Source organism: Macrosteles quadrilineatus, unplaced genomic scaffold (assembly GCF_028750875.1).
Source record: "Macrosteles quadrilineatus isolate MER2022 unplaced genomic scaffold, UCM_ALF_1.0 Scaffold_4__1_contigs__length_99947679, whole genome shotgun sequence".
In the NCBI taxonomy this organism is placed as follows: Eukaryota; Metazoa; Arthropoda; class Insecta; order Hemiptera; family Cicadellidae; genus Macrosteles; species Macrosteles quadrilineatus.
In genome coordinates, this window is record NW_026542597.1 from 6,399,860 (window position 1) to 6,427,381 (window position 27,522).

The following is a 27,522-nucleotide window of genomic DNA, read 5'->3' on the forward strand; positions in this document are numbered from 1 at the left end:
TACACTCCACCAAGAATATCTGTGTATTCTTATCTTTACTTCACAATAACACAGAATATTTACATTTGTGTTATTAGCTGACCTACACTCGACTTCAGAATTGTAAACCTTTTTAACTAAACCTTTTGATTGTAAGTTACTAAGCATTCTGTCACTTATTAAGTTAATACTACTACCCGTATCAATCAAAGCATTTTCTATACAGTTATAAGAAAATTCAGCCTTTAGTGTAGGTAACCCATTACTACAGTTAGTGTCAATCTTTAAGTTTAACCAATCATTATTGTTTAGCTCAAATTGATTTGCTTTAAATTTAGATTGTTTCTTAAACTTGCGTCTTTCAAGTAAGTTCAAACTTCTACCAATCTTTTTATTACTGTTCCCCTTGTGAATGTTTCCATGGGATGGAGCCCTGATTGGAGCCTTAACGGGTCCATCCCTCATCACGCGTTTTTTGGCGGACCATTTTTGGAATAGTGAATTTGACTTGAATGAGTATTTTGATCTCGAGTGCGTGATGGGTTATTAATGCGTTTCCTACACTCCCTCGCCATGTGACCATACATACCACAATAGTAACACTTTCTAGTAGCATTAGTATTATGTGTCCAAACCGGTTTACCATGATTACCTGGACTAGACCTTAAACTGCCTCTTCGCGTATCCTCATAGGCAACATTCTGCTCATGTACACACAATAACTCTAGTTCCTTAAAACTAGTGGGAGTTTCTGTTAATGCAAGACGGCTTCTAGTTGATTGATTCAAACCAATTATAATTAGTTTGACAATGTCAAGTTCAGAATACAAACAATTCAACAGTTTAGAATTTTCTCTGATTTCTAAAATGTAACAACTTAGAGGCTCGTAATGCTTTTGTGGTCTATTTACTAGTTCTCTTTTCAGGTTTTCTCTTAACCCTAGAGGTACAAAATAGTTTAACAATAGATTATGTACTTCTTCAATTGAGTGGCCTAACTGCTTAAATTCTACAATTTTACTGTACAGCGGTCCTGTTGTGTAGCCTAGTATTACATCTAATATTTGGAAGTCTGAGAGCTCGGATTCTTTTTTAAGTTTCAGCATGACTTTAATAAAGTTTAGAAGTTCCCTAGCTTCGAGACCATCACAAGATTTTACATTTTTCAAATGTCTCTCAACAGGATTGGGGAGTTTAGCGTACATATTTAACTGTTCATTACAATGGGGCCTCTCATTAGCTTCATTAGAAATATTCAATTTAGACATTACATTCTGTTCAATTTCTTCGTCCTCGGCAAAAGAATCGCTTAATCTACGTTCTATCCTAGATTCAAGGTCTTTATCTACTTCAACTAAACCAAACATTGTTTCACATTCTGATAAGACTACTTCCAACTGCTGAATATCCTTCTTTTGTTCATCGTTAACTTTGAAACTAGATAACACAGTTAACCTTAGTTTGTAATGATTAATCTTGGCTTTACATCTCAACGAATCTACTACCCTCTTCTCTTTTCCACATTCTTCTATTTTTAACTTTAACTCTTCTAAAGCTACTTTAATTGTCTTTATTTCATCGTTTATAACTACCTTTTTAGCTATATTATACGCACTTGGTTCAATATTTAATTTTAAAACAGAACGTAATCGCTTTCTTAGGTCTGCAACAGTTTGATTAGTTTCTAGTTTAACATTCCTAATTGTAAGTTCATATTCAAGTTCTGTTTTAATTAAAAGGTCCACGTGTGCACCCATTTTGGACACAAAATGCACTTAGTCCAGTTTATACACTTTAAAACACATCTTCTTTTGTAATAACTAGATATACTAGGTAGTAAGCAGAGTTGCGCATTTAATTTGTACCGTTTTACTTAAAATGTCTTTTAAACCAGTACAAATTATTTTTAGTGTTCTTGTATAGTTGTATTCACACAGAAATTTAACTATTCAGGTTTTGGTTCTTGTAAATAATCAATAGTCTTTTAATTTCATTCCCATTTATTGACATTTTGCTCTCTGGTAGTTGAACCCTAAAAACAAAAGATATTTTTAATTGCCTGAAGGGCCAAAGTAAATTCTTTCATAAAGCTGAAAATTATTAAATAAAAAGATCACTGCCTGCCTGCACCCTCCGTACTCACAACAATGAATGGAATAATATTGTAAAAATTAAATCTAAGACTTACCCACAAAGGGGACTATGTGCACTAAGCAATTCACATTATACATAACTACTACACTGACCAAATGAGAGCGGGCCACGTGGTCCGACCCCTTTTATAAGCTCGGTTGTGACGTAGGCACTCTGACTATCTTTTCATAGGATCGAACCCTGAACAGCCAATCAGAGAGCTCACGGTGGTTGCAGGCTTACATCACGTCTTGACAAAACTAATAAGTTAACTGCTTTACTAAATGACAAAATTTTAAAATACAAATTTCATAAAATTGTTACACTATTAACTGTGTTTAGTTTGTACGTACTGGAATGTATCGTACATGTAAAAAATAACCAGGAAAAATTTAAAACTCATTGTGAAACCCATCAATACAACACTAGAAACAAAAATAATATAGTTCTACCAAAACCCAACTTAGAAATGTATAAAAATAAGCCCTCATATGCCGGTGTACAGTTTTTAAAGTTAATACCAAATGAAATAAAAGATATTAAGGATAAAAAAAAGTTTAGACAAAAACTTAAAGAATTTTTGATAGAAAAACCCATCTACTCAATAGATGAACTTTTTATGAATGTATACAGCTATAGATAGTTTTATTTTCTGTATTTTTTGTTTAGGTTAAGTATTTGTACATAGTAATTATAAGCTTGACACTATTTATTGTACGTTTTGTACATAATATAAATAAAGATAATTTGAATTTGAATGTTACTTCTTTAGATATGGAGATTGTTAACAAATGTTTTTCATAAACTGTTGTGCTAAATATTTTTGTTGGTGATTCCCAGCGTAGTTTGTGAGTGTAGGTCACTAATACAAGAAATGTTTTCAGATCGTGGCCATGTTTATGCCTGTGGAGACAACCTCAAGGGCCAGTGCGGGGTGGGAAGCACTGTCCAAATGGTGGAGAAACCCACAAGGGTAAGTAGCTGATATTTTCAATTCAATTCAATTCAATTCAAACATTCTTTATTTCATTATTGTTCATGAAATTAGTACATAGAATTGCGTCAAAAATGTTGTCATTTGATAATCAAGTAAGTTTAAGTTAGAGTGAAAACATAGTTGAGTGGCGTGGCTAGAGTGCAGCGGATTTTAAATCATAGTTGTAAGTAGGTACGTCAAAACATAGTGGAGCAGAGAGCGTAGCTGCTACCCATGGGGACGTACGCTAACCTCTCGGCTCCAATATTCTACCCACATTTCTTTACTTTGAGGGTTTGAACAAGGGTCGAACCTTAGCAGTAAAATTGTTTTTTTAAATCTAGTGTTATTTTGTCAGTTAATAAATGCCGCCGTCCTGTTTGGAATCAGAACTAATGTTGTTACAATATTTGAAATTATAACGTGTAATTATTCTTGTCATAAAGGTACAGTGTTCTCCTTAAGGGCGTATATGTTATGTAATGTATATAAGTTATACCCAATATTTGTTTTCTTTTTTACCCAAAAAATTAGAATTAGAAATGTTATGCAGTTAATTATTTGTTATTTAAATGCATTATTTATTTATTAATGAATGGTTATTGATTTATTTAACATCATCACATTAAATTCTCACGACAGGTGATTTGTCTTAAAGTCTAATACTACATTGACAAATCTAAATGATAAAATACAAAATAGATAATGCAATCAATAAGAACTAATGGGAGAAGTAATATCTTTCAAATAGGCTATACACAACTTGCAGATATTCTTCTAGTGAGTAAAATTCTCTCTCCAAAAGAAAACCTTTTAAAGGTAATTTAAATTTAGAGACTGAGGCAATGTTTTTTAATCTCAGTGGGTAATTTGTTGATTATTTTTGGCTACTGAGGAGATAAATGAAAGATTTGAAGCCTATGTTGAACTGGTTTTATAATATTTTTGAATCCTTTGTTATGTGGATGAGATTGTTGACAGTCCATGAATGTGCCGAAATCACTTTTATCCACTAATGCCAATTTGTATAAGAGCTAAAAAAGATAAAAATTTTAAACTAAATAAATAAATCTTTACAATGTGTTCTACATATTAGTAGCCTATAAAAACAGACAAAAGACATTTGTTCCCTAATCTGAGCTATAGGCCTAATATGTCATAGAATCATAGTATGTTACTTTACTGTGTTTCACTATTTTCACAATTTTGTTCACCTTTATGTTGAATTAATCAGGTATAATGTATATTCAAAAGTACTGAAGGCTAAATCAGCCTCTTGACTTGCTACCTTGGCTGCTCCACTATGTGCATGTGAAGCGCCGCTACCATCGGCGGCAAACAAACTCTTAGCTAAGTTATCTGCTTCACTCTAGCCTAGCCGCTCCACTATGTTTTAACTCTTTAGCAATCCCTGGTGGAGGGATTTGTTTATTTGTTACAGGACCCCTTTCGTTGTTTTAATTTAGATTAGGCAATATTTCATAATTAAAGAATTTTTTTCAGCATTTTTTTTACAATACAGTAGACTCCCTCTTATCCGGACACCTTTTAACCGGACATCTGTTTAACCGGACTACACTCGGCGGAAATGACATCTCTTTAACCGGACAATTTTTAGCAGCACATTGGTTTAACCGGACTAGATCAGCAGGAAGTGGGCGGTCCTGAAACAACTGTTCTCGTGGGAAAGATTTGAGACCAGTTATCACATGAATAAATACAATGTTCTCCTAAATTTAAGTTGAATATCACAGTAAATGCTCTGTTTTAACAAGTTTTTGGGGATGTCGGTTTAACCGGAAAAACCGTTATCCGGACTGGCCTCGGTCCCGAGGAGTCCGGATAATAGGGAGTGTACTGTACAATGTTTCAGTTACAATATGTTATAGAATATTTTGAAAGTGACATATAGGCTACAGATAGTTTGTTTAACTAATTAGTAAATTAAATAGATTAACCCTACTATAAAAACCAAAAATAATAATTTACTAACAAATAAAAAAATATGTGTTTGGGTTTCTCATAAAATATTTTACGCCACACTACACAGTTTTAACAAAATTGCCACACAAGGATTGAGTCCAGAAAGCAGCTGTTTGCTGCCAGCTTAATCAAATTGGGTTTCATTTCAGTTTTTACTGGACACCAACCAGCTGATTATATTATATTTGGCAATGAGTGGTTATAAACAAAAAAATAACCTCTAGTTATGAGTAGTTATTGTTAGTCTGTTAGTCGGTGGGAATACATAAGGATTTGTACAGATTTTGTATTGTTAAGTTAGCTTAGAGAGGTATGGCGTAAAATATTGTACGCCACTCGTCCAAAAAGTGTTTACCGGACTCGTATAGTAATCCCACGCTCGACTTCGTCTCGCACGACTGGAACAACCACACTCGTCGGGTAAACACCTATTTTCAGGAATAGTAACGTAGTATACTATTTCCTCAAAGGCTACCAAGAACATTGATTGATTTTAAAAACTTCTACTTTCTTAGTAATTTTTAATAAGAACTTGTGATTTCAAATGTTGACCAACAACAATCAATAATTATTATTCTGGTTTTATACATTTTCATACTAGATTAGATTAGGTTGAAATTCACTAGAAATTTTACAAAGATTTCAGCACTGTTGCCTGATTTACTCTCTTACAATCTTAAGTTTTAGGTCTAATGTTTATTTGTATTGTATAATTGCAGATCAGATATAAGGGACCTCCAATTGTCAAGATTGCTTGCGGGGCTGAGTTCAGTGTTATTTTGGACTGCAAGGGCTTTTTGTATTCTTTTGGCTCTCCTGAGTATGGCCAACTTGGTATGTAAAAGAATCTCAAACTTATGTTGTAATCAGAGATGTGTTGTTAGCCTACCAAAGTTTATTGATTCTCAACACCGATAACCGATACCATTTTGTTTTGATTTTACTCAATTTTATATATGGACTAGCTGAACCCGGCAGACGTTGTCTTGCCTTTGACTATTATTTATTTATTTGACTATTATTTTTTTATTTATTATGCCTTTGACTATAATTTAAGTACCGTTACGTTTAATTTTCAAGATGATCTCGTTCGCATGGCTCAATCACGTCCTGGTTGACGTTCGTTCGCTACGCTCACTCACCTTTAGGTTGGTGCTCGTTCGCTACGCTCACTCACCTTTAGGTTGGAGCTCGTTCGCTGCGCTCACTTGCCTTCAGGTTAGCTCGTTCGCTACGCTCACTTGCCTTCAGGTTAGCTCGTTCGCTACGCTAACTCGCCTCCAGGTTGAAGTTCGTTCGCTACGCTCATTTACCTTTTGGTTGCAAATTAGCTGTTGTCATAAATGTAAAAGAAATAATAGTGCTGCACCCTGTTGGTAATCCTTGTAACTTTAATGCTATTGAACATCATAGAACAGAACCAACTTGTTTAATTGAAACAGCTGTTAAGATTCATTTATTCCATTTCTCATAAGGTTAACATGGGAAACTCCAGAGCCACTGGGGCGGAGCCCTTTTGACTGATCAGCACCAAACTTCACACAAACCTTCCTTGAATAATGCTTAATAATGCCTGAAAGTTTCATTACAATCTGTCGAGCGGTGTCCGAGTTTATCCCTGCCAAACAAACAAACAAATATATATACAAACATCCTCTTTTATACTTATAGATTTGTTATTCTACACCAACCCCTGTCTTTATGTCCTTCCAAATTTAATTTGGTTCAATGGGGTGTTTATCAAGTAGGCCTAAAGAAATAATGCAGCAATGAGAAATCCTAACAAGCTAATTAGGTTAAACTCTTCTAAATGCATGAAATAAATACCCTTTCTAAGGTAAAAGAGGGTATAAAATAAAACAAATAGAACAAGGTCGTGGAACATCATCATCACCGTCTTTCCTGATCTCTGAAAAATTCTGAATATCTTCCTCAGTCACGGAAACATCACTATCGTGGGGGTCACGTAAAAGTTACGAACGTCTTCCATGACCACGTTAAATATTAAATATATCCTGCCGCCATGAGGACATTACCATCGTCTTCGCCGATTGTGGCAAAATCATAAACATATCCCGTGGTCGTGTAGACATTATCATCGTCTTTCACGATCGTGGCATAATTCTGATCATCTCCTGCTGTTATGTAGGCATCGTCATTGTCTTCCAGATTTATGATAGTGTCTTAATAGTCATGCACGATCGTGGCAATCGCAGCCAATCTGTATGGGTTTTTGACAATTGATACCGATACTTATTTCCAAGTATCAGTGGTATCGACACATCCCTAGATGTGATGTAAATATTTGTAATTGTCTTATAACAGAAATTTTCTGAATTATTATGTAGGCCTAATACTGTCACTTGTGATTTAGGCATGAGCTATGAGTAGGTCTACCTCTTAGGCCTAATATAATTAACTGATGTTAAAAGAATAATAATTGGTAGTAGACTTAACCTATGATCTTTAAAATTTCAACTGTATTTTTTGGGATTTCGTTTAAAAATATATGGGTGTTTTCATACAAACATTAAGACTGCAACTCTGAAAACTGTTTTTAATTTTAAAAATTTGTTGAAATGTTACTAAATGTCAAATGTTGTAATGTTGTAGCTCATTCATTAGTTGTACATTGCATTACTTTTCATGAAATTTAAATGGGAATCTATAGGCTTAGATGCTATCATCAGTGATAATTGTGACATAACAGCTGTTGTGTATTAATTATTAGTATTGTTTGTTATGGTTTGTGTTTACATTAGTTGAATTTCTTGAAAATAAAATGGACTTTATTAGAAAAGTATTCTGTGCGATACAACTTTATTACTGGTGGCAGCGGTCAAAATATTAAGGTAATATAAAACCATATAGCTATTATTTCATCCTAGAACAGCACATTATGGATTTGAAAGCCCCACCACCTTGTTGTTATAGATTTGAACAAGAACACTTGATGAATGGGCTAGATTCAAGCAAAAGTTCTTTTTGTATTTAGAAGCTACTGAGAAATCTAAAAAGCCCGATAAAACTAAAGTTGCCTTACTCCTTTGTTTAAAGGGGAATGATTGTTTGGACATTTTTAATAACTTCAAACTAGAAGATACAGATAGGGATAATTTAGATAATGTTGTTCAATCTTTTGATTACTAGAGAAAAGATGAATACAACAAATGCTGAATCTGTTACCAGCAGTTTAACTCAAATCTTCAGAACACATGGATTGCCAAAAAGATCCACTAGGATAATGGCCCTCCCTTTGACAGCCTTAACCCTCCGAGTGTTATTTGTCGATGCTTCGATACATAACACACTTTGTGTAGTGTTTTGTGTCGATGCATTGACTCACAAACACTGTTTACGGCGAAGGCTCTATGACTGACAAAATCGGATTGAACTGGATCGAGTTAGGTATCGTTTTATTTGGCAGATTCAGAGCTTTCTCCGGAGGTCTGTCTCTAAGCGCTTTTCATTTTAGTTCCGAAAATATTGTAGCAGACAGCTGACGTGCGTATTTGTAAACAGCTTGGTTAACCTCGGACCGATGACTGATGTGTTTTATTACGTTTATCATTGTTTTAGTGTTAAAAATCAAAAGTAGTGATATACGTGGTGCATTATAAGAAGATTTAAGTGATTTTGAAGGGCTGGTTGATGATCCTGAAGAAGTAGGTAGTGATATTGATGTAAACTATCAGCGAGATTCCTAGCTATGGTTAGGCTATGCATTCTTAGCTAAACGCTATGTACTGCAATCTGTTTTTGGCCCATAACTTATTTATTTGCAAATCTACTTCCTTATATTATTATATATTTGTAATCCTCATAAAATTTAGAACAAAGTGGCTATTTTCAAATATTTATAGGCCTATAATTTATACAATTTCATTGAGCGCAAACTTATTTTTTTTTTGAAAATTTCCCAAAATATTTTTTTTACCTAAAAAAATTTTTTGAAACTAATGTTCCTTATGTTTTATGTATAATATTGAAGCCCATGATTTTCCAAACAAAATGGTAAATATAACAGTATAATTAACATTGTTTTCAAGCTTCTCAGATCCGTTTTAATAAAACCTTGCAAATGAGCAAAAAATATGCAGACATTAAGGCCAAAACAAGGGACACTCGGAGGGTTAAGTTTTCTGCCTATGTGAATAATTACCAGATAAAACATGAAACATCTTCTCCATACTACCCCAAATCAAACGGAATGGTAGAGAGAGCCATCCAAACTCTAAAATCTATGCTTATAAAAACTATGAATTCCAAAGGAGATTTGAATGTAGCAGTTGTAGATTATAATAACACTCCCAAATATCATCTGAAAGCTCCTGCTCAGATGTTGATGGGAAGACTATTGAAAACTGTCATTCCAGTACCAAAAGAAGTTCTCAAACCCTTTTTCCCTACTACTGATACAATTCAAACTCTTAGAAAAAAACAGGTAGAACAGAAGAATTACTATGATAAGAATTCTCACAGTCTCAAGGAACTTAAAGACAATCAAGCTGTTTATGTACAGAATGGGAAAAGAGATTGGGTCCAAGGAAGAATTTTGAAGAAACATGAAATGCCAAACTCGTATATTGTTGAAACCGAAGGTGGGACCTATAGGAGGAACAGAGTTCACCTCAGGCCAGCATACGGACATAATTTTCAAGACAGCAAGAGAAAAGAATCTGAAATTGTGGAAGTACAGCAGAAAAGGCCTACAAGAACTTCCAAGCCTCCAACAAAATACAAAGACTTTGTTCCTAAAAAAAGGGGCATGTGACATAACAGCTGTTGTGTATTGATTATTAGTATTGTTTGTTATGGTTTATGTTTACATTAGTTGAATTTCTTGAAAATAAAATGGACTTTATTAGAAAAGTATTCTGTGCGATACAACTTTATTACTATAATGACAATCTTAGTTGTCTTTATTTTCAGAATGGCAAGTGACAGAACATGTTTCAATAAAGAGTGTGTGCCCAAACATCTAGTTTCAAAGTTTTGTAGGCTCCATAATACTAATAAAATAAAATTTGAGGATTCTACTTTTTTCATGACTTGAAATATTTCTGCAGCAATTTTGCGCATTGCTAAAATCATCCTTTGATGGGTTCTTTTGATAAACAAGTGAAACTGGGCTATACATTTTTAAAGCACAGTTAGTTATAATACTCTCTTTTTCAGGCCACAACACCACTGGAGAGTACATCCAGTCTTCAGGCAAGGTGAACTACCAGTTTGAGAAGGCTCCCAAGATGTTGGTGCACTACATTGAGAAGAACAAGGACCATGTCACTCCCATGCAGGACGTTGACATTCGAGACATTGCTTGCGGCACCAACCATACGGTAATATACAAATTATATTGTCTAGTTGATATTAATTTTCAGTTTTAGTTCGGCATTTTCAGTGCCACAAAGGATTTTCTAGGTTGTCATTTCTTGTCAAATACTCTTCAAGATTTAGTCTCTGTTGCACAAATTGTAGATCTCGTGTATGAAATATGAAGCTTAACACACTCACTCCCATGTGGAGAGAGACCTTAATATGGAGGAGTGTGCCGGCTGGGACTGAACCTGTTAAATTCATCAAGCTTGTAATTAGTGTTCAGACTCCAAACAATTAGAGCACATTTTTAACATGTTTGCTCCTACGTGCAGAACTGGTGGTGAACAAATTGGATTTTGATCAGAAGTAAAAAATGCATACTAAATACCACAGACATAAAAAAAGCATGTTCTTAAGAATAATACGAGGGATAAAAGAGAACTAATCTATTTTACATTCAATGTGAGCTTTTATGATTATTGAGCCGCTGGCGCTAAACACAAACTTGGCTTCAGACAGTGACGATACACACAGCCAAGGAGTTTGGTGTTTTATAAACCTGATTTTTTATTTGATTTGAATGCATTTTTGTAAATTTCTCATATTTAAAACAGTTTTATGGTGTAATAAATAGAAGCACGTCATTGGACTATTTGGTTCTTAACTTTCTTCTAAAATACATAGCAAAACCACCCGCAGAAACTCCAAAATTCCAGTTTGTAGTACAATCACCATAGTAACCATGTCCAGTGGTGGCGAATGTCGGGGTTTTAGGGATCATTGTATGTTAGTACACTTCAAGGTTATGAAAATTGCGAAAGTGTTAAATGTTTGGTGATTATTGAACGAGATTGGAAACTCCTTGATATGTTTAATACTACCTTGTATTTTATCCAAAGCTTGAACCTTGTTCTGTTAAACAGATTGCCCTGGACTCCAAAAAGAGAGTGTTCTCCTGGGGGTTCGGAGGGTACGGACGCTTGGGTCACTCAGACCCTAAAGATGAAATAGTGCCCAGGCACATCAAGTTTTTTGAAACTCAGGGGAAGGGAATCAAATCCATCTACTGTGGTTCCAGCTTTAGCATCTGTATCAATGACTTCAGTAAGTGTTAAGTGAATTCTTAAGTAGGCCTAGACTTATTAGGCAATAGATTCTTCTAGGGATGGACGGGTCCCGAAATTTCGGGAATTTTTCGGGAAAAAAAATATTCCCGATTATCGGGATGGGATTACATTTGATTCGGGAATTTTTCGGGACGGGATTTGGTCCGATCGTCGGCGATTTTGCCACTGTCGATCATGCCGTGACCGAGAGTCATACCGACGTTCATCCCGTGACCGCGAGTCATACCGACGATCGCACCGTGACCGTGGAGTCCTACCGACGATCGCGCCGTGATCGCGGAGTCCTACCGACAATCGGGCCGTGACCGCGGAGTCATAACGACGATCACGACGTGACCGTGGAGTCCTAGTCAAGTCAAGTCAAGTCAAGTCAAAATAAACTTTATTCGTATGAATACATTGCAGCATCAGAATAGAGTCACATATAACTAAAAATCCCATACTTTCATGCTATATAGCTAAAATACAATATATTTAAAACTATATATAAAACCCAGGCAACCAGTAGTGGAGCCCTCACTTAACGAAACTCCGAAAAAGAATACCTACCGACCTATCGTCCTACCGACGATCGCGTCGTGACCGCGAGTCATACCGGCGATCACCTTGTGACCGCGGAGTCATGCCGACGATCACGACGTGACCGTGGAGTCATACCGACGATCGCAACGTGACCGCGAGTCATAACGAAGATTGCGCTGTGACCGTGATTATTGGACCAACGATCGCACCGTGACCGCGAGTCATACCGACGATCGCGCCGTGACCGCAAGGCATACCGGCGATCACCCTGTGACCGCGGAGTCATACCGACGATCGCAACGTGACCGCGAGTCATAACGAAGATCGCGCTGTGACCGTGATTATTGGACCAACGATCGCGCCGTGACCGCGGAGTCCTACCGACGATCGCGCCGTGACCGCGGAGTCATACCGACGATCAAGACGTGACCGTGGAGTCCTACCGACGATCGCAACGTGACCGCGAGTCATAACGAAGATCGCGCTGTGACTGTGATTATTGGACCAACGATCGCACCGTGACCGCGAGTCATGCCGACGATCGCGCCGTGACCGCAAGGCATACCGGCGATCACCCTGTGACCGCAGTGTCATACCGACGATCGCAACGTGACCGCGAGTCATAACGAAGATCGCGCTGTGACCGTGAGTCATAACGAAGATCGCGCTGTGACCGTGATTATTGGACCAACGATCGCGCCGTGACCGCGGAGTCCTACCGACGATCGCGCCGTTACCGCGGAGTCATACCGACGATCGCGCCGTGACCGCGGAGTCATACCGACGATCAAGACGTGACCGTGGAGTCCTACCGACGATCGCGCGTGGAGTCCTACCGACGATCGCGCCGTGACCGCGAGTCATACCGGCGATCACCCTGTGACCGAGGAGTCATACCGACGATCACGACGTGACCGTGGAGTCCTACTGACGATCGCGCGTGGAGTCCTACCGACGATCGCGCCGTGACCGCGGAGTCATACCGACGATCAAGACGTGACCGTGGAGTCCTACCGACGATCGCGCCGTGACCGCGAGTCATACCGGCGATCACCCTGTGACCGAGGAGTCATACCGACGATCACGATCGCGACCGCGAGTCATACCGACGATCACGACGTGGAGTCCTACTGACGATCGCGCGTGGAGTCCTACCGACGATCGCGCCGTGACCGCGGAGTCATGCCGGCGATCGCGCCGTGACCGCGGTGTCATGCCGACGATCGCGCCGTGACCGCGGAGTCATGCCGACGATCGCAACGTGACCGCGAGTCATAACGAAGATCGCGCTGTGACCGTGATTATTGGACCAACGATCGCACCGTGACCGCGAGTCACACCGACGATCAAGACGTGACCGTGGAGTCCTACCGACGATCGCGCCGTGACCGCGGAGTCATACCGACGATCGCGCCGTGACCGCGGAGTCATACCGACGATCGCGCCGTGACCGCGGAGTCATACCGACGATCGCGCCGTGACCGCGGAGTCATGCCGACGATCGCGCCGTGACCGCGGAGTCATGCCGACGATCGCGCCGTGACCGCGGAGTCATGCCGACGATCGCGCCGTGACCATGAGTCATACCGACGATCACGACGTGACCGTGGAGTCCTACTGACGATCGCGCGTGGAGTCCTACCGACGATCGTGCCGTGACCGCGGAGTCATACCGACGATCAAGACGTGACCGTGGAGTCCTACCGACGATCGCGCCGTGACCGCGAGTCATACCGGCGATCACCCTGTGACCGTGGAGTCCTACCGACGATCGCGCGTGGAGTCCTACCGACGATCGCGCCGTGACCGTGAGTCATACTGTCGATCATGCCGTGATTGCGAGTCATACCGACGATCATGCCGTGACCGCGGAGTCATGCCGACGATCGCGCCGTGACCGCGGTGTCATGCCGACGATCGCGCCGTGACCGCGGAGTCATGCCGACGATCGCGCCGTGACCATGAGTCATACTGTCGATCATGCCGTGACCGCGAGTCATACCGACGTTCATCCCGTGACCGCGAGTCATACCGACGATCGCACCGTGACCGTGAGGCACAAGTTTCTATAGGTATATTGTTACCCATTTTTTTGGTTTTTATAGATCAGTACCACAAACGGTAAAAATTGATTTTGTATGTCTTTTTTGGTAACTGCAATACTCAAGACTTTCTTTTTATGCACAGAAAAAATCCCGTCCCGTCCCGTCCCGAAAATCGGGAAGGAAATAAAATTCCCGTCCCGTCCCGTCCCGAACTAAAAATTCAATCCCGTCCATCCCCAATTCTTACCAATAAAATCTATTTTTTTGCAAGTTTTGAAGATTGAATTCCATGTTGTGTCAACGACATGATTAAACTGGGATAAGTGTATATGTATGGACTTATCTATCTCATTAGGCCTAGTGTTAATCACAGTAAAACCCGGACAAACTGAAATAAAAGGGCAAATTAGTTTTGGATAACCTTTTTTTTATAGTTGTAGCTAGCTATTTTGATTTAAAGAGATCTACAACAGTAGGCCTAGTATATTTGCTGTTATGTTACCAGATCCATAGTTTATATCGTTGTTATTTCTGTAGCATATTTATATAGCATAAGTTGTCAGTCTTTGTTATTCTTATTTAATTAGTTTATCTGTCCTTGTTATCTATGTCTAGTCTTTTGTCTCCACACCTTAATTTAGCCATTCCTTATTAACTTCCTTTTTGTCAATATCTTACATCTAGACTGTTAGTTATACATTCCACCACCTTGTATAGAACACATATTGGATTATTGGATTGCAGTTGATAAATAAATAAATACATAGTTTTTAGCATTATTTTAGTTTTTCTATGTACTAAAACTATATTTTGTTTTTGTATAATAATCGACTATTCTTTTCTGAACTTTGGTATGAGATTAGATTTAGTGTCACTTCCTGCTGTATTGCCCAAGCTGGGCCATCTGTCCAGCTCCTATTGCCTAGCTAAATTTTAATTTTACCATACGGGGCAGTTAAAAGAGGTTTTACTGTACAACTACGGCAAAAGCAATTACACATAAAATCATGTTGCTGATCTCTTGATTGGTGCTGTGATTGTATTGTATCTGTAGGAAAACTCTTGTTTTTTCACCGCTCCATGATGTTCAACTTAAAACTTTTTTTAAATTTGCTTTGTTGTATCTGTTGGTTACTAATTAGTAACTAACAGTGTAAGCAGTTCTCCAATAGAGCTGTGCTTAAAGATGAACAAAATATGCCCAAATAATGTGTCTGTGCAATATTGTATATCAAAATTTCAAATTTGGCCTGCTTGAAATCAAAGTATATTGATGTGAGTGTTTACTGATCAGAAGCCAGGGCCGGTTCTAGGAATTTTTCAGAGTTAAGCGAACATCCGAATCAGTGCCACCTAGAATCCCCCCACCCCACCCCCCCATGAACATAACTTAACCCTATTTGTGAAATTTTTGGGAAGAACTTTTTTATAAGTTTAGGTTAGAAGAATACTTGCAATTAGAGACTTTTTTCAACTATACTGTTTATTATTCACAGAAATTTAACATTTTTGCACTTTTACTAAATTGCAGAATAAATTGGAGATGTGATGGTTAAAAAATTCTTGTGGATAAGTGGGATATACACTTTAGCAAAACCCAAAGTTAAAAATGTATTTCTAAATGTGAAATCAGTTTTTACAGGATAATTTGGATACAATATAAGTTTTTATAAAGCCTATTATAATCAAAAACAGTAACGGTATACAACTAAGAGTGCAAAACAAAACAACGTAGTGCTCTGCTCTAGGATGGGAGAGTGATCAGGGGTAGAAGGGAGGGGGAAGTTTCTTGTTGTGGTGCTGCACGCTTATCTCGAGCATGAGTCATGAAATGAAACCCACGGGCGCCACGCTGTACGCTGCCGAACGTCAGCTCACTACAAATCGAAACTGCAAATCAATGCCTTGAGTCCTTGAGTTGAAGTGCTGTACAAGTATACACATTTTCTAAATGCTGTTGGTACAAACAGAATAAATGCCTTTGGTTTGGTGCTTTGGATACTTGAACTCTGAGAGAAAAAAACAAAATTAAGTTGTTCACTTGTCAGTAAAGTTGTTTCCAATTTTGTATCCTGAAAAAAATTGTGTCCCGTTGGTGCCACTTTTTCGTGGCGCCATATGCGACCGCGTAGGTCGCGTATGGGTTAAACCTGCCCTGTCAGAAGCAACTAACTACATAAAAGTGGAAAATGCTGCTGGGTTGTTCTCAAATTCAAGGCAAATTTGGGGATCGGAAAAAAAACAAAAAAAATTTTTTTTTACAATCATTTATTTATTAAATTAAAAGAAATATCCCTTAATAAGAATGTCCCTTATTAAGAAATGTCCCTTAATAAGAAAACAAAGATGGCTGAGCTTAATTCTAACATTTTTTGTTAAAATTATACAATTTTCTTTCAGGATGTCATGCATTTTTTCCCCTCGCTCACGTTTTTCTCCCCCCCTTGAAAAAAAAAGAAAAATAGTAAAATTTATAGTTTTAAGTAAAAGTTTATAATTGTAGCTAACAATTAAAAATTTAAAAAACGTTATTTAATTAAAAGTAATTGTTGCTGATCTAAAAAAAACCTCCATTTTTTACCAAATAGACCAAAACAGAAGTTAAATTTTAGAATAAAAGTAAAATTTTTATTTAATTCATAAAAAAACTAATAAACCTGTGTAACAATCATTGGTTCTTGCGTTGAAATTGAAAACAGGTTTAAAAAAAAAATATTTTTTGATAAACATAGCTTTTACTGGGTGTGAGCGAGGGGAATTAGTGTGAGCGAGGGGAACTACAGAGTGAGAGAGGGGAACTACAAAGTGACTTTAAGGGGGTTCCCTACCTCGGACTGTTTTCAATTTTCTGCGACCCTGGTGAGTTTAGTTGGAACTACAAGACGACAAAATATTCCCTAGGATTGCTGTCTGCTGGTCGTGTCACCGCCAGGACGCCTCCGCAGTGGAAGTAGGCCCATCCTAGTAAACCCGCCCCAGCAGTGCACTCACTTTCACTTTCTCCCCTAGTTCCCCCTCTCTCTCTTTTACAACCCTCGGCGACTGGCGACAACGGGCTACCTCCCTGAACCTATTCACGCCGTTCATACAGACTCAAGACCGTTGCGCGCCTCTTCCAGTCAGATGACACCGCTGTAAAATAAGTGTGGGATTATAGCCCAAGTTATAATTTTTTGAATTCATATGCTTACTTATTTATTTCGCTTATAAATAAGAGGTATTGAATATAATTGATTCAATGAAATTCTTATTTCATAATAAAAATATTCAGTAGATATCTCTAGAATAATTTAAAAGAATGTTATATTATAGTTAACAAATTGAAAAAAAAACTAATATGCACGTGCTATCTAACACACTCTAAATTATGCAACAAATAGAAAACTAAACATCATAGGCCTATACATATTGCTTAAAAATACTAATATTTTATAAATGTTAATTATAATAGCAAAAATATTATTTAAAACACAAAAAAGTTATAGTATATAGTAATCGTAAGAACATTTAAAGGTGTAAAGAGAAAATGATGTATGACTGAATGGTAAAATGGAATTTCAATTATACGTGAAAATCATTGCAATAATTAAAAATAATTATATCGTGAATATAAGTAATATTTACACGACAAGATTTACAAATACTAAATCTTCAAAGAAATGACAGTAGGCCTACAGCTAAGTATCACACATAAAAACTATAAAAATATTCCGCAAACATACCATACTATACAAATCTTTTTTATAATAACAGAAATATTATTTACAACACAAAAAAGTTATAGCAATCGTAAGAACATTTAAAAGTGTAAAGAGAAAATTGTGTATGACTGAGTGGTAAAATGCAATTTCAATTATACGTGAAAATCATTGCAATAATTAAAAATAATAATATCGTGAATATGAGTAATATTTACAAGACAAGATTTACAAATACTAAATCTTCAAATATATCTCTATACTACTATATTCAAATTGTATCTCATTGTATCATCTTATCGCTTTCTCTTCTTCTTAGCTTCAACAATGTAGGAGGGGTTTCCTGATTGGCATGTTCCGTGGTTTTCAGGGATCTATTATCTCGGGCAACAAACAATTTTTGTAGTACCTAGTTAGTTTTTCTTCCATCTTCGTTTTCCAAAATTCTTCATCCTTATCAATCCGTTGGGGTTTCATTCCTTTTGGTGTCCACACAACAAACATGCAGTAATTCTTATTTGTTATGTGGAGCTGGCCTTGCACCTGGTAGAAGTATGCGTGGGATCGATTCACCTCTAGTATTTTGTTCTTGTTTTCCCACCAGAAATTACTGAACACTCCATTTTTTTGTGCTATAGCTTCATCTGGTGTGAGGTTACCTGCCGCTGAAGGACACTTGATTTCCACAATAGCATCTTCGCCCAGAAGACCATCTGGCGTTGCAGCAAGGTATGGCAATTCCACGTCGATGAAGAGGCTGCACTTGGAAATATCCATTCCAGCTGCTCTTAGCTCCTGGATAGCCACTGCCTCGTTCTCTCGACCGTACCTCAAACTGTGCACGTCAATCTCATTGCTATAAAGCAGTCGTGTGACAAGTTTATCACAACTTGTATGTGGAAGTCGTTTACACATTTGAGCAAAGTTTGAGGCCGTTAGAAGCCTGCGTCTTTCTTCTCTCCACAAGGCTTGCTGCAGTTTCGTGTTGGCTTCAGTTATTTTCACTTCTTCTTCAGTTTTTTTTTTCAAGCTGTTCAAGAACTCCTCGGTTTTCATTTTATACTCATCTTCACCAAGCTCTGGCCTTTGGGCGTTTTCGCCATAATGTGGATCTGACTTATTGGTGTTTCCTAGGAGTAGTCGGCACCTACTTTTTGGAGTCATCAACCGCAAGTGTGCACGTTTGATTATTTTTTTCGCCTTATTTCATATGACTTGGAATATTTTCCAGGGCTGCATTCGTACACAGCTTTGTGCAACTTTTAATGCGGTGTACCGCTATTGTGGCTCACGACTGCAGCAGCGCATCTAGCTTGATACGACCTTTTCTTAGCAAAGTTTGTTCGTTTGCCGTCCAAACAACTAATGCCGAAATATCTATCTAGGCGGAAAAGAGAAACCGATTGCAAACAACCAATCTTTTCTTGAAACTAAAAGTGACTTAAAATTTTTAGTTAAATTTCGCACTAATATTGCTTTATTAAAAATCGATAATTTCAAAAAATATATTATTTCTCAACTGTAAAGTTCACTAACTTTGACAAGTCGTTGCCCTTGATTGCGTAAGCATAGACATTTTTTAAAAAGCAAACTTAGTAGAGCCACTCTTTATATACAAAATGGTGTATGGTTCACAATTTAAATGTTTAAACTGGAATCGCTATATGATACCGCGCGAAGCGGTTTTCTAACGTTTTTCGGCGGGGGTAGGGAACCCTCTTAACTCAGAGGTTAAATTGTTACATAGGGTAGTAAATTTTATAAAGCGAAAATAAATTATCTTTGATTTTGGAAAGTAATCATGACAACAAATCTCTCTATTGGTCACAAAACATTCTCTTGGCTCATGTATTTCTCTCCGATCACGTGAGTGAGTATTTTAAACCTAGTATTTATCAAAAAACCCAGAGGTTAAATTGTTACAGAGTAACTTTTGATTTTGGAAAGTAATCATGACAACAAATCTCTCTAAAGAAGTTATTTGGTCACAAAACATTCTCTTCGCTCACGTTTTTCTCTCCGATCACGTGAGTGGAGAGAATGTGAGCGGAGAGAAAATTTGAAGGTCTATTACTTTTGACGCGACTGTAACTGCAGCTTCAGCTGGCCTGAAAGTGAGGTTATACTGGCTGCTCGGTACTTTTAAACAATACCATTGTTATTATTGTTATTTGTAAATTTATTGAGTTATGATACGTGAGTGAAGGAAACAGCAATAAAGGTACGCACTAATTCTAACCAGAATTTCCGTTTTAACTCGGGAAATATATAATTTATCATCAAGTTTCGGCCGGCGTTCTGTACAATACACTCCACTCTCACACAGTGCCGGTGCATGCTGGTATACGTTGATTGGCGGGCGATTTAGCGGCAAATTCAAAACATCGCGGCAAATTCGTCGTGAACTTGAAGACAGTTAAAACTTCATAAATATTTAAAAACGTGATGATATTGAGCTTTCCTCTTCAATTCAGGGGCGGCTCCAGGGGGGGGGCCATGGCCCCCCCCCGAGAGCCAAGGAAAAATAAAAAATAAACATAGGCTATATGAATAAATATGCATCACCGAAGTAGCCCATTGCAGTCATTCAACCCACAATCAGTTTGCGAAGAATTCACTTTTATTACATCTATAACCTCTTGCTTATTGAATTTAATATTCAAATCGAAATTTAACATTGTCAGGTTGGCATTGGTGTGGTTCTTGGACAAGCTGCGCGCGCACCCGGACCGGGCTGTGTTGTTGTTGTAATGTTGGTAGGTGTCAAAGTGTCATGGAGATAGACTGTGAGAGAATTATGCCTAAAGTTACTTTTCTACTTCTTAGCTTATTATTGTACTTGTTTTGTTCCTTCGTACGTTCGTAGCATCACCATGAAAAAGGTAAGCCATCGTAAAATGTTTAATACAAACATTTATCTCTTTACTCAGAACAGACATGATCAGCAAGTGTATCTTAAATTCCTAACCTATTTTTAGATCATAATACCCGATACAATTTTGATTTTTAAAATACATAATAACTATCATTGTCCACGAATACCAAGCATGCATATAATATACTAATACTGCTTATATAAAACAAACATGTTGAGTGCGGGGGCTACATCTATTGACTAGTTCAGTATGTGCTCAGGCATTGCCGGAGAACGAATCGTCGCCAGCCTGTAGTTTAGAATGCGAGCTTTATTTTGGTGAAGGTTGGTACTAAAATTTCCCATAAAATCCCGCCTGCCAATGCTTTTATCCCGGTTTCGACCACTTTCTACGAGTGAAAAAATTACAAAGATACTGCCTACGGATCCAGGCAGTGCTGCTACCTGTGGGTGTTTCAGTGAACTACGTCCACTCAAGGGGTAACGCAGCACCATCACCACCGCTCGAAGCCAATTGCGTTCGCTGATTCACTGGCGCGCCGGGGCTCGCTGCCATTGGTTTTCAGCACTCAACGTGATATTATGGACATTTTATAATGACCGAATGTATCGTATAAAATACTTAAAACGAAACGGTAATTTAAGTTTGATTTCGGTAGCACAACCCCTTCAAGGTCGTAACAAATCAGATTTTCGAAAATATTTGGTTTTGATTAAAATAAGTAAGATATTGATATGGTCCTTATAATCCAAACAAAATAGGCTAGTCCAGCAGTGCAATCCCCCCCATTACTGTTTAAGTTGCGGTTCAAAAATTATTGCACCTTTTGTGATTTTTCTTGCAAAATATTTAAAATATTACCCCTACCGCTTACCCATGATAATGGTTGATGACAAGCTAGTGGGAGAAAGTATGTGCCAGATTGCTGATACCGTTTATTTTCCGACTTCCGTTTATTAGGCTTACAGATATTAAAAACTACATTGTTATCAAATCTAAACTTAACTTAAATATTTTTTTTATTCTTGCTGAAAAAAATAGCAGGAATATTTTTATTACTTTCCAAATTCATTGAACACTCTGATGTTTTCAGAGTATACCTGGGAAATCCACAAAAAGAAAATTATCCAACCCAATTGAATCTTATTTTGGGAAATTGCCAAGAAAGAATCTTGAGATCAACTTATCAGAGCCACAGCCTGGCACGTCTTCAAGTCCTTCTGGTACACCACCTGAAAATCAAAAAAATCCAATACCACCAAGAAAGAATCTCGAGATCGACTTATCAGAACCACAGCCTAGTACGTCTTCAGGTCCTAATATACCCATACTCTCTGAAAATTCGGAAATACCATTACAACTACAACCCGCAAACAATGACTCGTCAAATTACTCTGAAGCTCCTGAAGTGGCTGACATGCTTCCAGAACTACCTTTGCCTTCTTCAGACGGTTCAGAGATTTCAACTATTGCCGCTTCGAATGAACCAATAAAAACATTTGATATTGGAAACTATATTGGGAAGCCAATAGATAAATTTACAAAGTTTGGCCTGTTACAGAATCATTGGCAACCACCAGAAGATTATGTATTTCCATTTTCGCTCCACCATAAAGCTGGGAAGGAAGTAAAGCGGTACTTAGGAAAGCAACATCTACAAAGTAAACACTGGTTAGTTTTATCAGATGCACAAAAAGGACTTTATTGCAAATATTGCGTCCTATTCTCTCAAGAATACAGTGGCCATAACAAAGGTGTCCACCTCCAATCCTTTGTGTCAAAACCTGTGACCTGCTTTGCAAAACTCTTGGGAAAAGACGGGTTTTTAGAAACTCATGAAAAAAATATTTACCACCAACATAGCGTTGATGCTGGTAAAAAATTTGTTAAAGCGTATCTGTCACCTAAACATACAGTTATTAATAAAGTCAATACACAACGCCTGCAACAAGTGACGGAAAACCGAGAGAGACTGCGTCCAATTGTCGAAACTATTCTGTTTTTAGGTCGGCAAAACATACCGTTGCGTGGTCATCGCGACGACGGTCAACTGTTAGATGACAACAAATCCATAGTCGCAAACGAAGGTAACTTTAGAGAGCTCCTGAGATTCAAGGTGGCGTCAGGAGATTGCGTTTTGAAGAAGCATTTGGACAATGCAAGCTCCAGGGCAACGTATATAGGGAAAAACACCCAAAACCAACTTATTGAATGTTGTGGAGAGGAAATAAAGAATGTGTTGATAAACCGAGTAAAAGAAGCTAGATTCTACAGTATTTATATTCGATGAAACCACCGATTTATCACACACATCGCAACTGTCCCTAACAATGAGATACCTTTTCAATGGACAAGTCAGAGAAGATTTTTTCTGTTTTATTGATGCACACGAAAAACTGATTGAACTCACGGAGGACAAAAGTGCTGAGCCCAAGCTTAGTGGTGAAATGTTAGGGAAGATAGTTGTAAGACTTGTAAAAGACCTAGACTTAGATATAAAGAATTGTGTTGGGGTTGGCACTGACAGTTGCAGCGTCATGTCTTCCGATGTAAAAGGCGCAGTCTCGGAAATTTTAAAGGAAGCAGTTTATGCGGTTAGATGTCCGTGTTTGAATCACGCTTTGAATAACTCCTTATCGAGATCTAATAATGTGCAATGCATACGAAATCTTATAGGCACAATAAAAACTGTTGTTGAGTTTTTTTCAGCTTCTGCAAAAAGAAGTACAGTTCTCCAGAGTGTACTTGAGGAAAGGAATGAGGAGTTAGGAGAAAACAAAGGGACTAAATTATCTAGTCTCTGTGAAACCCGATGGGTGGAAAGACATGATAGTGTGATAAAGTTCTGTGAAGCTCTACCATATACAGTTAAAGCTCTAGAATCTATTTCTGAGTGGACAGACATAAACAGTTCGTCAAAAGCTAATGCCCTAATGAAATCTCTATGTGATGTTCAGTTTATAACATCTTTACTTTCTCTGATAGACGTATTGAAACAAACGCTCCCCTTAAGTAGAATGCTTCAAGCACCATCATTAGATTTGAAAAAAGCATCTGATGCAATCCATGATACTATTTCAGTTTTGGAAACGAAGAGAAGAGAGTGTGACATTGTGTTCCCAAAGATTTTTAGTGGGGTAAAAGGGTTGTGCTCAGTTTTGGACATCGAGCTAAAATTGCCAAGAATAGCTGGCATTCAAAGAAATCGAACCAATTATATGACTACTGAGCCTGAGGACTAATTCAAGAAATCAATATTCATCCCTCTACTAGATAACATCATCATTGATCTTAAATCAAGATTTTCCAAAGACACTCTACTCTCTAGAATGTTTTGGTCTTAGTATACTCATTCCGTCAAAGATTGTAAAATACATTGAACTTGAGCCACAAACTAACTCTCCACCAACACAAGATAAGGCAAATTTACTCATACTAACTGAAAAACTATCACCAATACTTGGGCAAAAACAAAAAAGTAATCTTATCGAAGGGGAGTTTGATTTATGGCACGCGAAATGGCTTAGAGAAAAAGCATCAGGAGTTGATCTACCGAAAACTGCTCTAGACGCTCTAGAAGCTTGCGACACAGACATTTTCCCTACCATTTATGATTTGCTAAAAATACTTTGTACTTTGCCGGTAAGTGTTGCGTCTGCAGAAAGATCATTTTCTACATTGCGACGGTTAAAGACATGGTTAAGATCAACGATGGGAGAAGAAAGATTAAGTGGCCTATGTTTGCTTCACACCCACCCACAGGGATATTAAAGTGGATGTTAACAAAGTAATAGACAGATTTGCAAACTCAGGCATTCGAAGGTTGGATTTTGTTTTATAAGGTTACATGTTTGTATTTTGTTATGGAGTCTTCATCGCCCTCTGTTACAAAAAGGCGTTTCCTTGGTCGATTTCGATGTTACGTACGATACTGAATTTGAAGAAGCACCTAGGCGTCCTAGGCCGACTTGTATCATCATGTGTGATGTGAGAATGAAGTTCATTGTGTTGTCGTGTCGCGTATAATAACTTATGTTTGTTGTTAACCAGTTTATTAATTATGAATCTAATTTTATTGTATCTTTTAAACTCATACTCAAAAGTACTTAGGTTAGGCTTGGTTTGTTTTAGTGGTTAGCTGTAATTTATTTTCAATAACCACAGTTTATAGTAAACCATTTTATAACTTGTTAATTTAATTTTCTTGTGTCTTTAAAACTAAAATTTACTTAGGTTAGGGTTATTTTGTTTTAGTGGTTAACTGGTTTGAAGTTTCGTTTATATTATTACAGTTTGTTGTTTACCAGTTTATTATAATGTAATTTTCTTGTGTCATTAAAACTTAAATGTAAATAGGCTAGGGTTAGTTTTTTTGTGGTTAGTAACTGTACCTACAGTAGTCTCTTTTGAATGACAACAGTTTGTTGTACACCATTTCATATATTATGAATAAAATTTGCTTGTGTCTTAGAGATAGGCCTATCTATCTACCCATAAGCTTAGTACAATAATTAATAAGGGGTTTCTCTGTAACACTGCTTTTTCAGCTAAATGTCAGCACGAATTTATGTTTTATTGCCTCTTGCATCTTAGTAATATATTATTTAAAAGAAAACACATTTTAAGATGTTTTTGATTTTTAGTAATATCGTTTTTTTTTTATTTGTGGATTAAAAAAAACATTAAACATATACTATTTTAAAGGAGTGTACCGTACTTCATTTCCTGTGATCAAAAAATCATTTTCTGTACTTACAACTAAAAAACGTTGGAGTAAACTGAATTTCAAATTCAAATTCAAATTCAAATAGTCAAAACTTTAAAATATTTAACTTCAAAATTTTATGAAGTTACGGCCAGCACTTTTAGATGGCTTAAAACAGCAATATTGAACACATATTTTTCAAAATTTTCCCGGGGGAGGACCCCCCCCTTTTGCTGGGGGGTATTCCATACCCCCCAGGCCCCCCGGAGAAGCCATAGCCACTGGATGGCCCCCCCCGAGAATCTATCCTGGAGCCGCCCCTGCTTCAATTGATTAACAAATGGCATTCTTTCATCAATATATTGAATGTTCCTTTATTATTTTTTGGCATCATTTTCATGGAAATTTTTAACTTTGAACTTAGAACCCTGAGACAGGAGACAGTGAGCGAAGGGAAAAATAAGGCACACATGATTTTTTAAAACATATTTATTTTTATTTTATAATTGTTTTGTTCCACTTACCATGTTAATTATAATAACTGGCATTATTATAAATTTTTTTTTGCAAAAATTTTATTTATAAATTGTTGTTATTTTAATGAGACACTATATTTGCTTTGAATTTGAGAACAACCCTGCTGGTTATTGGATTGTACAAATGATAGCATGTAATGAATGTTTAATAAATGATTTTAGACTCAAATCTGTCCATTTCTCAAGTGTGTTTTTGTCTGCAGAGGTGGCCTACCTGTTCGGACAGTCCAAGAAAACCGGAGAGGCTAACATGTATCCGAAGCCCATGCAGGATCTATACGGTTGGAACGTGAGGTCTGTCGGGTGTGGCATCACTGCTGTAGTCATGGCAGCAGACAACAGTGTCATATCCTTTGGCCCGTCCCCGGCATTCGGAGAACTGGTAAGTCATACAGATCATCTCTATGGTGATGTTTTTAACTAAGTACAATTAATTGAGAACCTAGAAAATTTCATCAAGATAAAATCAGTACCAACTACATAACTACTACTGAGATTTGGATTTAATTGTAGCTAGCATAAATTTGTAGGCCTAGATTAATTTATTTGGTGAGTACTTTTTTTGTCATGTAACCGAGTTTTTATATTTTTTGAACCTTGTGATTTAGTAGACAGTATGGGAATGTTGCTGGAAGTCAACAGTCCCGGAAGATCAAATAATTTATACCTGTGCCGCTAGGTCAAAAACTACAATGTTTGCAGTGTCTGTAGATCAAAAGTCCCAGTAAGTCAAATAATACAGTCCGAGCTAAAAACGTGGTCTATGTTAAAGCAATTGACTTATTGGGAATTTGACCTAATGCAACAGCAGTTTTAATATAACGAAATACGGTAAAATACAAGTTCAGTTTCGCTGAGTCAACAGTGCCGGAAGATCAAAAGCAATAAAAGTGAACGTCGATTCAGTGTAAAGTAGACCTCCTGCAACGCTTACTACACCAAAAAAACTCGCTTTTAGTTACTTCGTGTTTTGTCATAATTAGAATAGAGCTAAAATTATCATATTTGGTACATAGCTTATCTATTAATGCTTCTTGCCAACTGTTTGGTCAACACTGTAAATAGGTATAGCCTTTTGTCAAAATTTGTGGCATCAAATAGCTAGGAGAGTGGCTTGAGAGAGCAGCAAGGCAAGTCTAGTGTAGTTTGTGCTCCTGATTTTTTGCTAATTTTATGAGTAAATACTGCAATTTTATACATAATTTTTACTGTAATTTGTTTACTTTCAACTAGTGAATGTTATCTTGACTTTTATTTATCAAAGTGGAAAAGAATTAAACAGCTAGGTAAGAAAATGTAATTAAAAATCCTGAAAATATTTCAAATAACAGTGCAGAGAAGGGTCTGTTATCAGATCAGATAAGGAGGGTCAGATTGACTGGACTCTGCTGGGGGTCCTTATCTTATCTCTTATAACTCAGTTCAAGGATTCATATTATGCTGAAGTTTGTTTATGTTTATTTTTAACTAAATCCATTTTACTCTACAATAATTACAATATTTGTAATTATTCTCGGCTATTTGTAAATAATGTTTTCAATTAATGACAAGATTTTTGCAAAAATTAAAGGACATCAGCCATGGCCTGCTCTTGTAACCAAGGTAGACAAAGATAAATAT

General features: G+C 37.4%; 1 protein-coding gene across 1 annotated transcript in view; it reads left to right on the top strand.

Moving 5' to 3' along the window:
• The window catches only part of LOC128993576 (protein RCC2 homolog), a 68,373-nt gene that overhangs the window by 27,333 nt on the left and 13,518 nt on the right, over positions 1-27,522 (top strand). Inside the window, exons 4-8 of the mRNA XM_054417553.1 lie at positions 2,997-3,085; positions 5,791-5,905; positions 10,250-10,413; positions 11,317-11,497; positions 26,106-26,284. Coding sequence (XP_054273528.1) covers positions 2,997-3,085; positions 5,791-5,905; positions 10,250-10,413; positions 11,317-11,497; positions 26,106-26,284 — 728 coding nt within the window. The remainder of the gene's footprint in view (positions 1-2,996; positions 3,086-5,790; positions 5,906-10,249; positions 10,414-11,316; positions 11,498-26,105; positions 26,285-27,522) is intronic.